The sequence below is a fragment of the Crocodylus porosus genome, unplaced genomic scaffold (assembly GCF_001723895.1).
Source record: "Crocodylus porosus isolate Cpor-Errol unplaced genomic scaffold, CroPor_comp1, whole genome shotgun sequence".
Taxonomy (NCBI): domain Eukaryota; kingdom Metazoa; phylum Chordata; order Crocodylia; family Crocodylidae; genus Crocodylus; species Crocodylus porosus.
Genome location: NW_017728909.1, coordinates 12,009,138 through 12,024,035, shown reverse-complemented (window position 1 = coordinate 12,024,035; position 14,898 = coordinate 12,009,138). Strand labels below are relative to the sequence as shown.

The window sequence follows — 14,898 nt, the reverse complement described above, 5'->3', positions numbered from 1 at the left end:
CGATGCATCAGAGAGTATAAATAGCACAAATAGGTAATAGTATAGAAGTTTGTCCTTCACGCATTTATATTTAACATCCAGCCAAGAAGCAGGGGTGGTGGTGGGCTGGGAGGCAGCTGATTAGTTAGCCAGGTTCATGTTCTCAGCGGCAACAGACACTCTCAACAACCACCCTCCTATGCAAAAGGGACCTGTGCTTCAACCTCCCCAGGAAGAATCATCGTTTCGTATTATATTCACTAGAGTTTAAACTGTCCACCCTTTGCTCACTTAGTACTTGCTTCCTCTGCTCAAACCCAAATAATTTCTCTCCCCTGGGAATCCCTGAGCAACAGAAAAAACCCGCACTGAAGCACCAAAAAAGATCGCAAGGCTCACAACTGAGCACGTCGCACATATATGTGGTGGGCTGGTTACTCCCGTAGTTCTCTATCCTATCCTCTGAATTCACGTATTGCTGCATGTGCATCCAGGTCAGTTTTGATTCTGTGCCGTCTCACAGCTCTTTCCAGCATCGAATCCCAGATCTTAAGACCACACAAGGTGCAAGTGTTGAGGGACAACTCTTCCCTTCCGACCCCGAGTACTGAATGCCCAGAAGTGGCATGTGACTTGCTCTGTGGTTTTCCAGCCCCGAGTAGCTTTCATCTTTTCTAACCTTTGCTTCTCCCCCTGTGCTTTCATTTATAGCTCGGCCCGTATTGAGTTTGATAGCAAGATTTGGCTCAGTAGCAATCCATTAGCTACTGCAACTCTCAGCTCTTTGATCAGCCGCAGTCAGGTTACTTTTGCCTTGATCACAAGTACAATTTCCTTAATCATGCTCCGTAAATTAAAAGTCTGCAGCTCGAGTCCTTCCTCAGAGAAAAGGAATGCAGATTTATTTGATACGCTGTCCAGAGTTTTAAAGTATTGTTTAGGGTAAAGATCCGGTCTGTGTCTTTAAAAAAGTTCTCTCTCCCCTTACAAGCCACCCTGCCAATTCCTGTAGTGAAGTGAGCCTGCCAAATCTGTGACAACCCTGGCCTGATTACAGCAAAGGACTGTGAATCCACATGGACAGGATGACGACTTCACTGCAGGAACAGCAAAGCTCTTCTCCAAAAGCAACCCCTGCAGGGGACAGAGAAAATAAGCAGCAGAAGACCAATCCTGCAGGCTTTTCATAAGCTTTGTTAAGGAAAAAATCCCATTGACTGCCATTAAGCCTTTACGTGAGGGCCAAATCTTGCTTGCCTTACTCCCATGCATATCTTCACGCAGCTGCATGAATCAGTCTTGCGAGGTTTGGCCACAAAAGAAATTTCAGGGTTTGACCCCAATACATTTGCTTTGTGTGCGTTTTATGGACCCCAAGACTGTATACAGTTAACACTCCCCTAGCACGTTCCCACTCCAAGGACTGTAATCCCTACCCTATCCCTGAAAGGTAGGCAGGTATTGCCCCCATTTTACAGAAGCCAATGCAATAGCAAAGCAATTGGCAATTCAGTGGAACCAGGGGCCCAGGAGTGCTGGTTGTACAAATACTGCTCTGTGATATACAAATACTATATATCGGGCAGTCCTCGACTTACAACTGTTCAAATTAAGATGAATGGCAGCTGCGACGCTTGTAAATTGACACCTGATTTTGAAGTTCTGGCGTGGGTTTCAGCTTTATAGCGTCTGTCCTAGTGGAAGGGGAGGGAGAAGGGAAGGGGCATTGCGGGGCAGATCGAGGCCCCTGCGGTGAGGGAGGGACTGGGGCTCCGGCAAGCACTGCCCACCCAGGGCTGCACCAGGCTCTGCGAGGGCACAGAAGCAGCCGCGGCTCATCCAGCTGCTCCTGCCGGGGGCCAGGGGTGGCTGCGAGAGAAGCTGTGGCTGGTCCAGCTTCTCCGGGGCCGGGCTGCTCCCACGGCTGCCCATAGCCCCTGCTCCAGTGGTGCCAGCACATGTACAAAATTATCACTCAGGGATTTTTATGATGGAACAAGAACATTACGCTTAACCTGCTGTTAATCATATAACTGCAAAACCAGAATCAAATCTCTTTAAAAACCCTCTTTAAAAGGCCAGCTTCTCCCGCAGCCACCCCAACCCCCCTAATCATTTTGTACATGAGACTTAAGCCGGGGGGGGGCATGTTTCTGGAGGCTTAAGCCCCTGGTGGTGGTGGGGCCCCTCCATGTCTCCCTGCCCAGTTGCCCACAGCAGCACTGGGAGTGGAGGCTATGGGCAGGCATGGGAGAAGTTGAAGCTCCTGCCGCTTGTCCAGGAGGGCATGGCAGGGTGGGACATGTGCCCCCAGATCTGGTTGGGGTGGGGCAAGCTGTGCTCCAGGCAGATCCAGGGGCAAACGCCCTTCCCAACACGTGGCTGGAGCAGCAGCATACCACTTGTCTGGGAGCCATTTGTTGGGCAACTTGCCTGGTGCTCGCTCGTCACCGCTGCTACCACTACAGCACTATCTGTACTGAAAAACGATACGTCCCAGTACAGTGTAAAATAAATAAATGCATTTATATTACTCATCTATAATTGACTGAGTATTGTACAAAATTCTGGGTTATTTTTGGTGAAAATAGGATATCGGGCCTTGGCTCAGGAACCAATCCCCTATTTATAAACATTGTCCCCTATGGGAAAATCAGTTTCAAGTTACAACATTTCAACTTAAGATGCGGTTTTCAGGCACCGATGTGTCGTAAGTCCAAGGACTGCTGTACACGAGCAGAAACCTGCTATGGAGTCTGGGGATGCACCAGTAATACTGAGGCCTGACTTCTGAAGTTAACACCCTGTTGTCCAGCACAGAATCATCAAATCATAGAAATCAAGGGCTGGAACGAGGGACCTTGAAAAATCATCGAGTCCAACCCCCCTGCTCTGGGCAGGAATAGTGCTCATATCAAATGATCCCAGCAAGGTGTCTGTCCAGTCTCCTCCTGAAGACTTCCAAGGCTGGGGACTCCACCACCTCCTCGGGACGTCTTTCCCAGACTCTGGTCACCCTTACTGTAAAGAAGTTCTTCTTTGCATCCAACCTGAAACCATCCACCAACAGTTTATGACCATTGCTCCTTGTCCTCCCCTGGGGTGCCCTAGTGAACAGTTTTTCTCCCAGCTCCCAATATTCAACCCTTACATACTTATAGACGGCCACCAAGTCCCCCCTCAGTCTTCTCTTCCCCAGGCTGAACAGTCCTAGATCCCTTAGTCTTTCCTCATCAGGTTTGTCCTCCAGGCCTTTAATCATCCTTGTGGCCCTTCTCTGGACCCTTTCAGGGTTCTCCAAGTCATTTTTGAAGTGCAGTGCCCAAAACTGGACACAGTCCTCCAACTAGGCTCTCACCAGTGCTGAGTAGACAGGAAATATCACTTCCTTAGCCCTTCTCGCAACGCACCAGCTAATGCATCCCAGTATGCTATCATCTCTGTTGGTTACAGCATTGCACTGACGGCTCACGTTCATCCTGTGATCAACCATAACCCTGAGGTCCCTTGCGACAGGGGACACCTGGAGACATACTGTTATTAAATAATATCTTCTGCTCCCAGAACTGGTAAAGGAGCGGGAACTGGAGCACACGGATCAACGTAAACTCTTCCCTCCCCTAAGGGGAGAAATGTCACCTTGCTCTGTAGGCTGTTCTTGCAGTCTGCTAAACAGTGCAGCAATGGTGAAAACCTGTCACTGCTTGCCTGGTGCTGGGAAGGCTTCTTATAATGACTATCCCTAGGGTGGACTGAGAGGTGAAGTCACAAAGGATGAATCCATCTTAAACAGATGCAAATACAAGTGTCTGGCAGGCTCCTCCTGTTTCAGTCAGTATCCACCCCAGTGCAACTCTACTGAGTTACCTAGAATTACCCCAGAAATGAACTGTCCTTCAGGGGAACTATGTGTTTTCTCTTCACAAATCTCTCATTCAGTATCATCTTTCCTGATGCCGCCCCTGCCACCATGACCCGCTGCGCAACTATCAGGTCTTTACAGTAATTCTAATTAAAATCAATGGCACTTAAGCAACAATACTAACTGTAGATCAATATATGTATTGATGATTCCTGCCAAATAATATCACAGCAATCTAGGACAGTGGCAGCAAGAGCAGATAGGGATGGATAGGTGCATTTGGAAATGGGCCCACAGGGATGCAGAGACATTGAAAAGGACTTGGTAGTGACAGATAATCAACTGGACAGGAATTCCCTGTGATGCTGAAGCTAAGGGGGCAAGTACCCTTCTTGGATGTATAAGCAGGGGAATATCATATAAAGGAAGGGAGGGAGATCACCTTCGTACACTGCCTTGGTGACACTGTTTCTGGAATACTGCATCCAGATTCAGTATCAGCTCTTGGAAAGGGATGTGAAAAACAAATTGGAAAGGACTCAGAAAAAAGCTGCAAAAATGTTCTGAGATGTAAAAACTCACCCTTCAGATGTCAAATCTACTTCAATTTCTCCAAGAGGTTAAGCAGTGACCAGTACCTACACAGGGATGAGAATTCAGATAGCAGATGGCTCTGTAATCTAGCAGAATAAGGCGTAACAAGCTCTGACGGCTGGAAGCTGGAGCTAGCCAACTCGGATGTTAAATATCGTGGCCATTAACAAAGCACGTAACTAGCCACTGGAACAGTTTACAGGGGGACATGGTGGATTCTCTCTCACTTAAAAGCTAGTGAACTTTCTAAAAAAATGCTATTGCTCAAACAGAAGCCACGGGCTTGAGGATCAGGTCCGATGTCCTGGCTGATGCGGATGGTCAGGTGAGACATTCACAACGTTCCTCTCAGACCTGAACCCCCTAAACCAGTGACGCTCAACCAGGGTGCTGTGGGCGTCTTGAGATCCTTTCAAGAAACCTCTGGGTGCCACACCATGTTAGCACTGGTAGGTGTGCAAACATGATTCACAGCATAAACCTAGTTACTTCAAATAAGAATCCATGGTATTAAAAATGTTCTGACCTGCTGTAAACTTTTCTGAGCTCTTTGCAACACAAGAATTGCTCTCTTATCTTTCTGTAGTCAAAAATGGAGTGAAAACTAAGAGATGACTTTTTCCAAGGGGAGTCTCAATTCTGTCAAGGGGAATCTCAAGCTTACCAAGGGGTGCAATGCATTTATTGTAGGGTGCCTTGAGCCTAAAGAGTTTGAGACCCGTCGCCTGACACATCCCTCCGTTTTCAGAAGCAACCCTTCGAAGAAATGCTTGCCTAACTTCTTTCTTTCCATTTCCAGGAACATTTCAGTGTTCTCCATGGTTTTCTATGTCCAGCAGCAGCAGTGCCAGGAGACTATTGGCACTGCCACCCAATCATCCACACGTGAAAAGCTAATAAGCAAATAAAAGTCTGGATACTTTGACTGACATGAATCTGAACTCCCAACTCAGGATGCTCTTGCTTCTTATTAGCAGAGCCTCTGGCTCTTAGCTGCTGTTCTGCACAAAGGCTGTAGAGCCACAATGACCCTAACCTGCACTGTGCTCCTGACTGAGTCTCAGCAATGTTTGTGACTCCTTCTGTTAAATCTTCACATGTCAAAGCCCCATGAGGTCTGCAGGCAGTTTACACATGGGCACAGTTAACGTTATGATTGCTGTCCCTGGGCACGTGCTCTTCACCACTGTAAGTGCCCCTAGTCTGTGTCCTCCTGCGTCTCAGTGTACCACCTTCTGCTCCAAGCAATCCTGATTTTAATCTTATCTTCTCACACTTCATTAATGGATCGTATGGGGTCTTAGCTCAGCTGCTTACCACAGACTTCTGAACAAATTGATCCATGTGCAGAATTGTTCCCTGTGCTCATCTGTGCTGTTGTTAGGACACTGTTCGACATCTGTATATTGCAACAGTGGTAAAGGTTTCATCTAGAACTAAAGAAATAGCAGTTCTTGAGGGGAAAAAATGGAAGTTCAGTACTCTTCTGTTTATCTACTCATCCATAGTAAGACCGGTCTGCAGGCAACCCAATAGACTAGTTCTGGTGTCAATATTACAGGTATGCATATCTTCAGAATCATCTTACACAATTCCTGATTGTACAGAGGAGCTCTCCTGGTTAGTAACATGGATATTTAATGTATGCTCTTCTGTCCATTTTTCCAGAACACAATGTAGCAACATCAGCATGGCTCTAAAAATAATATCTTTGATCTAGTGTTTGGCAAGGAAGAGTTTTTGGTTTCTCTTTGTTTTCAAGGTCACTGCACCAAGACATCAGCTCCTCTGTGAGATGCAGCGACGGAGCCAGTTGTCTTTTCCAAGACCTCTTTTTAATAGACTACTGGTTGCGTACGTTAATCGGTTTGTTCCCATCACTCTGATTGAAACAAGCAGCTGATCTCGTCATCCATATGACCCCCTAAGGGGCATCTCAAAGCATGAGACAGGGTTCATAACATCATGTGTGAACAATGGCGTTTTTCGAATACGTGTTTATGTCTAGTCCCAATCACTGGCTTGCGCTCTTTCATCTCAAGCCATGGCTTGGGTTCCTCCCTGTAGCAGGGCACTAGGGTGCCTGCTACTGACGATAGAAAATGGCTTAGCTGCCACTTATTAAGGCGGCGGGTGCCAGTTGTTATGGGAGCTGATTAGATCAGCTGACTGCCAGGGGGCGGGGCTTGGCCTTCATAAGCAGGGAAGGCTGAGGCCAGAGACAGTTCCCTCCAGACAGCCGCAGGAGCAGGAGCAGGAGCAGGAGCAGGAGCAGGAGCAGGAGCAGCCCGAGTCAACGGTTGCAGCCTGACCACTCTGACCGGCTGCAATGATGCAGAGGTAGCGAGAACCCTGACGGAGGTACGAGAGAGAGCCAGCATGGAGCGGAGTTGGTATTATAAGCTCGGGGGGCTTGTGACACGTTATAGCCGGCTGGCGTATAGTTTTGTTGAGTTGTGATTATTACACCGGAGGACCGGGCAAGGCTGTAGGGGTGGAAGAGTAAGGTGGGGGAGTTCCTGGCACCACAGAGGGTGCCGCGTTGTGGGGTTGTCCCGACCCGAGCCCAGTGGGGCGACTTCAGGAAGAGTCTAGCAGAAGGCAGAAGCCCAATAGGGCGCGGGCCCAGGAAGGTGGGTCTAAGCAGTGGCGGGGGGTCCCGACACCAGCCCAGTGTGGGCATTACCAGGACAGGCCCCAGTTGGAAGTCCCAATTGGGAAGAGCCCCAGTGGGGCATAGGCCCGAGTCGGGCATAGACAGGCCCGAGTGCAGGCGGGGAGCGCAAGGGGCGCGACCACAGGCCCGAGTGTGGGCATCAAGCGCAAGGAGTGCGAGCAAGGGCCCCAGTGGGGGCATAGAAGGCCCCAGTGCGGGCGAGCGAGCGTGAGGAGCGCGAGCAAAGGCCCCAGTGCGGGCAGAGAGCGCGAGAGGCGCGGGTACAGGCCCGAGTGCGGGCATAGAGACCGCGGGGAGCGCGGAATAGGCCGGTACGCGAGCGGCCGCGGAACACAAGGGAGGCAGGCCCGAGCGGGGCACTGCCTGTGAGATACGAAGCCCCGAGAGGGGAATAAGCCCATTGGGAAGTCCAGGCTGGGCAAGAAGGGGCGCAGTCAGAAAGACGCCCCAGGAGGGGGCGCATATATTGAGTAGGCCCCGGGAGAGGACAAGCACCGGAACTCGGAGAAAATCCCGGTATAGTAAGATCAGCCCCGTGCCGAGAAGGGCAGGAAGGCAGCCTCCTTAATTGAACCAATAAGATCAAAGATGTGGCGGGCAAGACGGGGGATGCGTTAAGGACCCAGACTTGGCACAGTAGGCAAGGGCGCTAGGGGAGGTCACAGCGCCCCTAGGGGTCATCCTGCCACACTCCCATTTCTCCTTCCAGCTGCAAGTTGGTCCTCTGTCTATTAAGAGCCCAGTCCTATATGGTGAGTCTTACTGTTCTGGCCAATGAGTTTTGAGAGCTTAAATCAAATCATTTGTTAGAAAATGCAAGAATATGAAAGGTGATTCAATGCAACTATTCCTGATACTGTATTGGCAACATGAAGCACCCCAGATTTGTTAACCTGGGAGACTGCAATATGCATATTCACAAGACTGCAGCTGCAGAAGCTTAAGACCTTCATGGGTATCCTCTGGTCCAACCATGCAGCTGGTGACACACTGATCTTCAGCAGAGATATTACAGATAAAGATGTTATAACCCAGCTGCGCTCTGAGATACAACATCAGCTAACAAAAGCAGTGGTCAGAGCCCATCCGGTGCCCCGGCAATGACAACACCAGTGACCCAAAGGCTCAAAGACACCAACCAATTCCAAAGCCCGCCAAAGAACAGCATCCCACCCAGAGGATGATGAGGGCGATGGTTAAGATTTCAAGTACTGTACATGCACTGCTCCCCTAGTAACAAAGGGAGTCAATACATGGTAGATTACTAAGACACTCTCTCTTTTTCCAAAGACATTTCAACTGGAAATAGCGGGTGCATCTCCCCGTTTCCTATTGTACCAAAAAATAAGGAAGTAAGGAACCTGAAGTAAAACATCTATGTCAATCATCTAACCAAGAAATAAATATTGTGTAGTGTTGCCAGCTCCCCCAACTGCATCATAATTCTCCAGATATTTGGCATTCTTCCCAAAGCTCCAGCTCCTGGATTCATGTGATCACATTACATTCTACCATAGAATCAGAGGCAGGAGGACAGGAAGGGACCTATAAGATCATCAGGTCTGGTCCCCTGCCATAGGCAAGAGGTAATTGGGCTCAAATGAGCTCAACGAGGTATTTGCCCAGCCTTCTCTTAAAGACTGCCAGAGGTGTTCCAGATTCTAGTTACCCATACGGAAAAGAAGCTTTCCCTTGTGCCCGGCTGAAACTTTTCCTCGACTAGCTTGCATTCATTGGTCCGTGTCTTCCTGGGGGGGACTTTTTGGAAAAGTTGTTCACCTAGGTTCCTTGACATATTTGTAGGTAGCTATCAAATCAGCCTGTGCAAAGGAAGACTGAGAGGTGAACAGTCCCAGATCCCTCATGAGTTGCAGGGAAAAAAAAATTGAAAATGTGCCCCCCCCAATCCCCAAAGATTCAGTAACAAGAAGGCAAATAAAGAAAAACAAAAACAAAAATTTACTGCATTTTTTTAAAAAATGACATAATTTTTAAGCCAGTCTTATGTTTTTGAGGGGTTGAAGAGCAATTAATTTTTTTAACTCTGAATATTGACAATACTGCTTCCTACACATTTTTATACACTAAATCAAAGGGTATAGAAAGAACTGACCAGTATTAGATCAGGTAATCTGAGAAACAGCATGAAAGCAGGTCATTCCTGTGCATATCGGTACCTCTCACTATGAATGCCAAAAACGTGGATCGATGGTTTTACTTAAAAAATATATTCTGCTATATTGCCTGAGGAATATGCGACTGTCTGCAAAACACTCTCCCTGTCTATGGTGCTGGCATGACTGACATTACAGCAAGATCTGAGCAATGTTTAATACATTTATCCTTTCAACAGCCCTATGCAGGACAGAAGAGCCTCATCCTTATTTATTTGTGGAACAGGTAATTTGCTCACAGCCTGGAACCATCTATCAAACTACAACACTATATATGATATACAAAAGTGATATAATTAACAAGTTTATATAATATATAGACATGATTATATGCATATATAATTGTTATAAACAAGCACACTTCTGATAAACCTGGAGCTATAGAAAGATATGGAATTATAATTATAGCTATTCAAATTGCATGTGTATGTGGATTCATGTGCGTACATATACCACATATACATATCCACATACTCATACATATATAGATCCAAACCCAGACACATTACCCTTTATAAGAACATGCTATCACACAATAAATTGAAGAGCTATGCAATGGATTGTATTTGTTATGCATCTCTTAACACATCATCTGCTCATTAGACATAATCTTCAAAGTTCATTATACATATATGTATAATAAGCCTTAGGGGTTATGTCTAATGAGCAGATGATGCATTAAGAGATACATATATATGTCTCTCTCTCTCTCTCTCTGGTCCAAACATGCAGCTGGTGACACACTGATCTTCAGCAAAGATATTACAGATAAAGATGTTATAACCCAGCTGCTCTCTGAGATACAACATCAGCTAACAAAGGCAGTGGTCAGAGCCCATCCTGTGCCCAGGCAATGACAGCATTAGTTGTGTCTCAGAGAGAGAGAGATGCATCTCTTAACGCATCATCTGCTCCATATATATATATATAGAGAGAGAGAGAGAGAGAGAGAGATTTATTGAATAAGCGTGTATGTGCGCGTGCGTGCATGTAACTAGCTAGTCAGCCCCATGTAAACTAGGAAGCAAGTTCCATGTATGGTAGAAAAAATGAATTATTTTTATGGCTGGTAGTTTTCAATAAATGTCAGAAGCTTGAAGATGCTGGTGGACTTGAAAATTAGGACCAAACCCTTGGGAAATATCAAGTGAGTACAGGATAAGGGAGGTGGGCAAAAGTGCAGAATAAGCCCAATCTATCATGCAGCTTTGCTGCTCAGCATGTGACCTCCGTTTCATACTTACATATACAGCATCCTTGTCTGCATTATGTATGTTCAGTTAACAAACAGAGCTAATACAGATGTAGGTACAGACTTAATTGCAGCACAAAATCCTAATGTCTCGGGTCCACACGTGCACCTGGCAATCGGCTTCAGAGAGGTTTGAAATTTGGATCTGCATTACACATTTAGAGCCTGTTTGTATGACAGAATAAGCCTGATCCTACACACCCCTCAATTTGGTGGGAAGTAAGTGGGTTGAGGATCATGTCCAATGCAGCATCTCTTTTTTTGGTTTGTAACTGGTTTATATGTCACAGTAAAGGATTATCTCCCTTCTCAACCCCGTGCTGAAGGATGCTGTCTCAATCATGCGTGCCTCAAGGGGGAAAGCTATATTTATTCAGTCTCTCATCTCAGCAGTAAGATTTCTTTCTTTGTGTCTCATTCAGTTTTCTCATATGCTAAATGCCCAGGCGGAAGACTTTCAATGCATCGCCTGTGAATGCATACACAAAGGAGGTCATTCAAGCGCAATAAAAAATGAAATATATATGTAAACCACCTATTTTTTTCCATTGTTCCTGTGTTAAAAACATAGCTGAGTTAGTTCTTCTTCTAAAGCTCCCTTGTCTATTTAAACAGAATGACTGGCTGGTAGCACTGATATGGTATCACATTGCAGCTAAGGGAGCCGTAACAGGAATTGCAGGGCTGCTCGAGTTGAGTGTAACTGCATGATTTCTGGCAAAGCAGCCTTCGTACTTCCGCTCGCCTTTGAAATACTATCAGTGCCCAGCTGGAGTGTGCTAGGGTTACCAAAATACTCTATGCTGGATACTTCTCACAAAGACCTTAATTTATCCAAGAAGACTACAGCTGCATTCATACCTGGGCAGTAAGTCCAGGCTCTTTTATTATTTTGATTACTACTGTGTTATTTTTTTTCTTTCTGCATTTCTAAGAGCATCCCTGCTACTGTACCTGGAGTTGTGAGATGCTCAGCACACTTGCCTTCCCTTGAAGTGAACAGGAGATGAGGGCACTCGCAGTTTAAGTCCCCCTTTGATAAAACACACCACTTCTGCCCAGACCCCCAGCAGGGCTTGAACCCGAGTGCTTCCGCTCTAAACACAAAAACCTCTGTGGCTTGAGTTAAACAAATCAGTCCCTAGTTAGGTGCAGCAGCAGACTCGTTAATCAGGTAGGCCAGCCCCCAGAAGGGAACAAAAACTCACATCCTAAAAGTGAGACTTCCATAAAGAAAACTCAAGTATTGGCCCCAACACACAACTAGACCTATGTAAGTGGATCATGACATGTAAGGGACTCTATATGGACATAAGTGTTGGTACCCCAAAAGCTGACTGTATACTTGAGGCCCACGACTTAAATTACCTTATTATACAACTCATTTTCCACTGAATCCCTATTTGTGTTATGTAACATATAGACTAACAAACACTACACATGTAGGGCCTCAGTGTTGCTTATATAGAAGTTAACCTTTTTGTGATTTCAACTGGATATTCCTTAAGAGATTTTCAAAGCAGTGGAAATAAAGGAAGTCATCAGGTGATGTCTTGCTATAATGGTCAAGATATCACACATTCTATCACAAAAAACCTGCCTTTCCTGTATAGTACTCTGTAAATATTTTGGGACAGACTGATCAGTCTGTTCTGGTTCCTCTGCATTACGAGGAAAAGGGCAAAAACACCGGAGAGCACTGCTAAATCAGGCCTTTTACATACACAATACTCCCCGCTTGTGCAAACAGAGACCTCCCTGGTCAGCCTTTTCCCCTCCAGAATCAATCTCTTGTGTTTGTACCTTGTACCTGTGTCACTGCCACTCTTCACTGCTCCGTCATCCGTGAAATTAAAGGTGCCGGTCCAATTTGCCAATTCCTCTCCATTCGCCCAGCTAAACTGCAGCCCTCTAATAAGAAAATGAGGCAGTTGATATTTCATGTCATTCATTTAGTTAACTCTTTCAAGAATGTGTTCTGTTGCCCCTTTCTTAACACTGTGAATACGATACCCATAGGGAAAAGAAACACCGAAAACCACAACTCACCGTCATCTAATTGCAGGTGGTTACGGCTTTAACTTTCACTTTGCTTAACCTTCTCTGGGACACTTTTTTCTAATACCAACATATCCATCCCCCCTCCGCCCCTTGAATTAGAAGAAATCTTTTCAAGATAAGCATCTATCCTGCACATAGAGATATGGGTGTCTGAAACAAGTGGGTAAGTCACTTGCACAAATAGGAAGGTGCACAAGAAAACAAGTGATTGCATATGCAAACAGCTAGACACTAGGCACTGAAATCTAGCCTGGTAGGACATCTGTACCCACAGGGCCACATATTAAAAACAGTGCAATTTTACAGCCAGAATCAATTGTTAAAAATGACAGAACCTAAATACATTCTCTGGTTTGGGGGCCACACTAGGAAACAGCGCGAGATCCACTTCCTGCCATTATTCATGATCTCTGATTGCCTGCCCAAATCATTTGATACTGGTTTTGCTCCCTGACTGGAGAACTGAAACATTTCAACAAATGCATCCACTTTTGTGGTTACGTGCTTCTTAGAAAGGCATAGAAAGAGAACTCCCACTGGTGGTTTAAAAATATGTTTTTTAAAGCCCAGTGTGTGATTAGGGGAGGGGACAGGGAGAGGCTCCTAATGTTTAATGCTTGACGTTGGCAATGCTCTTTTCTCAGTAAAAAATAGTTACTAGTTTGGGTTGGTTGGAAGGAGAAGGGTCTAGGGGTACACAACTGTCGGCTGATAGATCAAAAAATAAAGGGAACCCAAAGCAGCTGGGTAGGGTTTCGTCGGCTTTATGGCAAGATTGGTTAAAGTTACCAGTTCATCTCCTTCCATTGGTCTGAGTGAGAACTATTATCTCAGTACGCAGTGAAGTAGAGAAGCCCATTAGGGCATGTTAAATTGTGGGCTTTCTTCCTCCCCAGAGCCGAGAAAGAGGACAACTTGACATGCTTCTCTGCCAGATGGTAGTAGTTTGCTTGTTCCAGACTGAAGAAAGCAGCAGGCACATTCTCTGCTCCCTTGATTGTCATTGTTGTTTTAAAGTACTAATGAATCCCAGTTGGATAACTGACACTGATTTCTGCCGAATTACCCTGGGTGCTGTGGTCGCAGTCATTCACGGAATGATGACTAGCACACGGTGAACAACCAGCCCTGTCGTCTGGCCATAAACACCCTTGTGCACAACCTGATGCAGGCGTTGAGACAAACAGCCAGCCCCCAAACACGCGTGTGCATAAAATCCCACTGGTGCAAACAGCGAACAAGGAGATCAACCCAAACAGCCAGAGGGAAACGTTCACAGGGCTGGTCTTGCAGTACCTGCCTAGCTCGTACTGTTGACTCTCTTGATTTGCCTACTGGCAGGTGCTATAGTGAGTAGCACACACGTAACTAGCATGATATGTTCATACCTTACTAATGAGTAAGGAGCATAGGAGTATAAAGTCCAATTGCATTGTCACTGCCAACCTATTTTCTATGTGCTCTAGGCTACTGGGAACCATGTGAATACAGCAGCATTCGCTCGATGGCAAATGCAGACTCTCGCAGCTGAACAGGAGACATCAACTACTGACCCAACACCCTAACGTTACAACCAAGAAGAAATTTTCAAAGGAAAAGATTTAACAAAATCTGATGTCTTCCCCCCTAAAACATAATGTTTTGCAAACATTTGTCACCACTGTTCATCCACATGTTGTACCTTTTCAATGAACTAATTTTACTTATTGCTGAAGATGTTAGACATTTAGAAGATGTTAGAAGAATGTTTCTAACATTACTGGAGCTGTCAGAAGTTTTTAAAAGATGTAGAATAAAACAGGTCTCTCTGGGACCCCTCTGAATTGAAAATGGGAGCAGATTTCTGAGAAAATGGTGAAAGTTTTTTTTCTCTGTCTTTCCCTGCAGTTTTGTGTTCAGGGAATTTTTCAATACTCAGATTTGGGGGGGGGGGGGGGGGGTTACAAACTTTATCATCCAAAAATGTCAGTATTTCATACCTAGAAGCCCCGTTGTTGCTCAGAGTAGACCCACTTTGAGTTCTGAATAAGCTGATTTTCACTAAAAAAGGACCCATTATGAAGCAAAGAAATGAGTTAATACTTAGGGCCAGACCCAAAAATGATTTAAGTGAAATTTAACCTCCTAAATCCAAGTTTGTGATCCTGAAAGCCTACATGCAGTTCTTTACCTGAAAGTCCCCCAGGCATATGAAGTTCAGTTTTCGAACATGGACATAGTTTTCATAGACATTAGGGCTGGAAGGGACCTCGGGAGATCATCGAGTCCAGCCCCCTGCCCAAAGGGCAGGAAGTCAGTT

At 45.9% G+C, this 14,898-nt stretch overlaps 1 protein-coding gene across 1 annotated transcript in view; it reads right to left on the bottom strand.

The window, feature by feature from the left end:
- The window catches only part of ST8SIA5 (ST8 alpha-N-acetyl-neuraminide alpha-2,8-sialyltransferase 5), a 51,985-nt gene extending 39,480 nt beyond the window's left edge, over positions 1–12,505 (bottom strand). The window contains exon 1 of the mRNA XM_019531809.1: positions 12,342–12,505. Within this exon, the coding sequence (XP_019387354.1) occupies positions 12,342–12,490 (149 nt within the window). The 5' untranslated portion in view covers positions 12,491–12,505. The remainder of the gene's footprint in view (positions 1–12,341) is intronic.
- Positions 12,506–14,898: the final 2,393 nt, after the last annotated feature.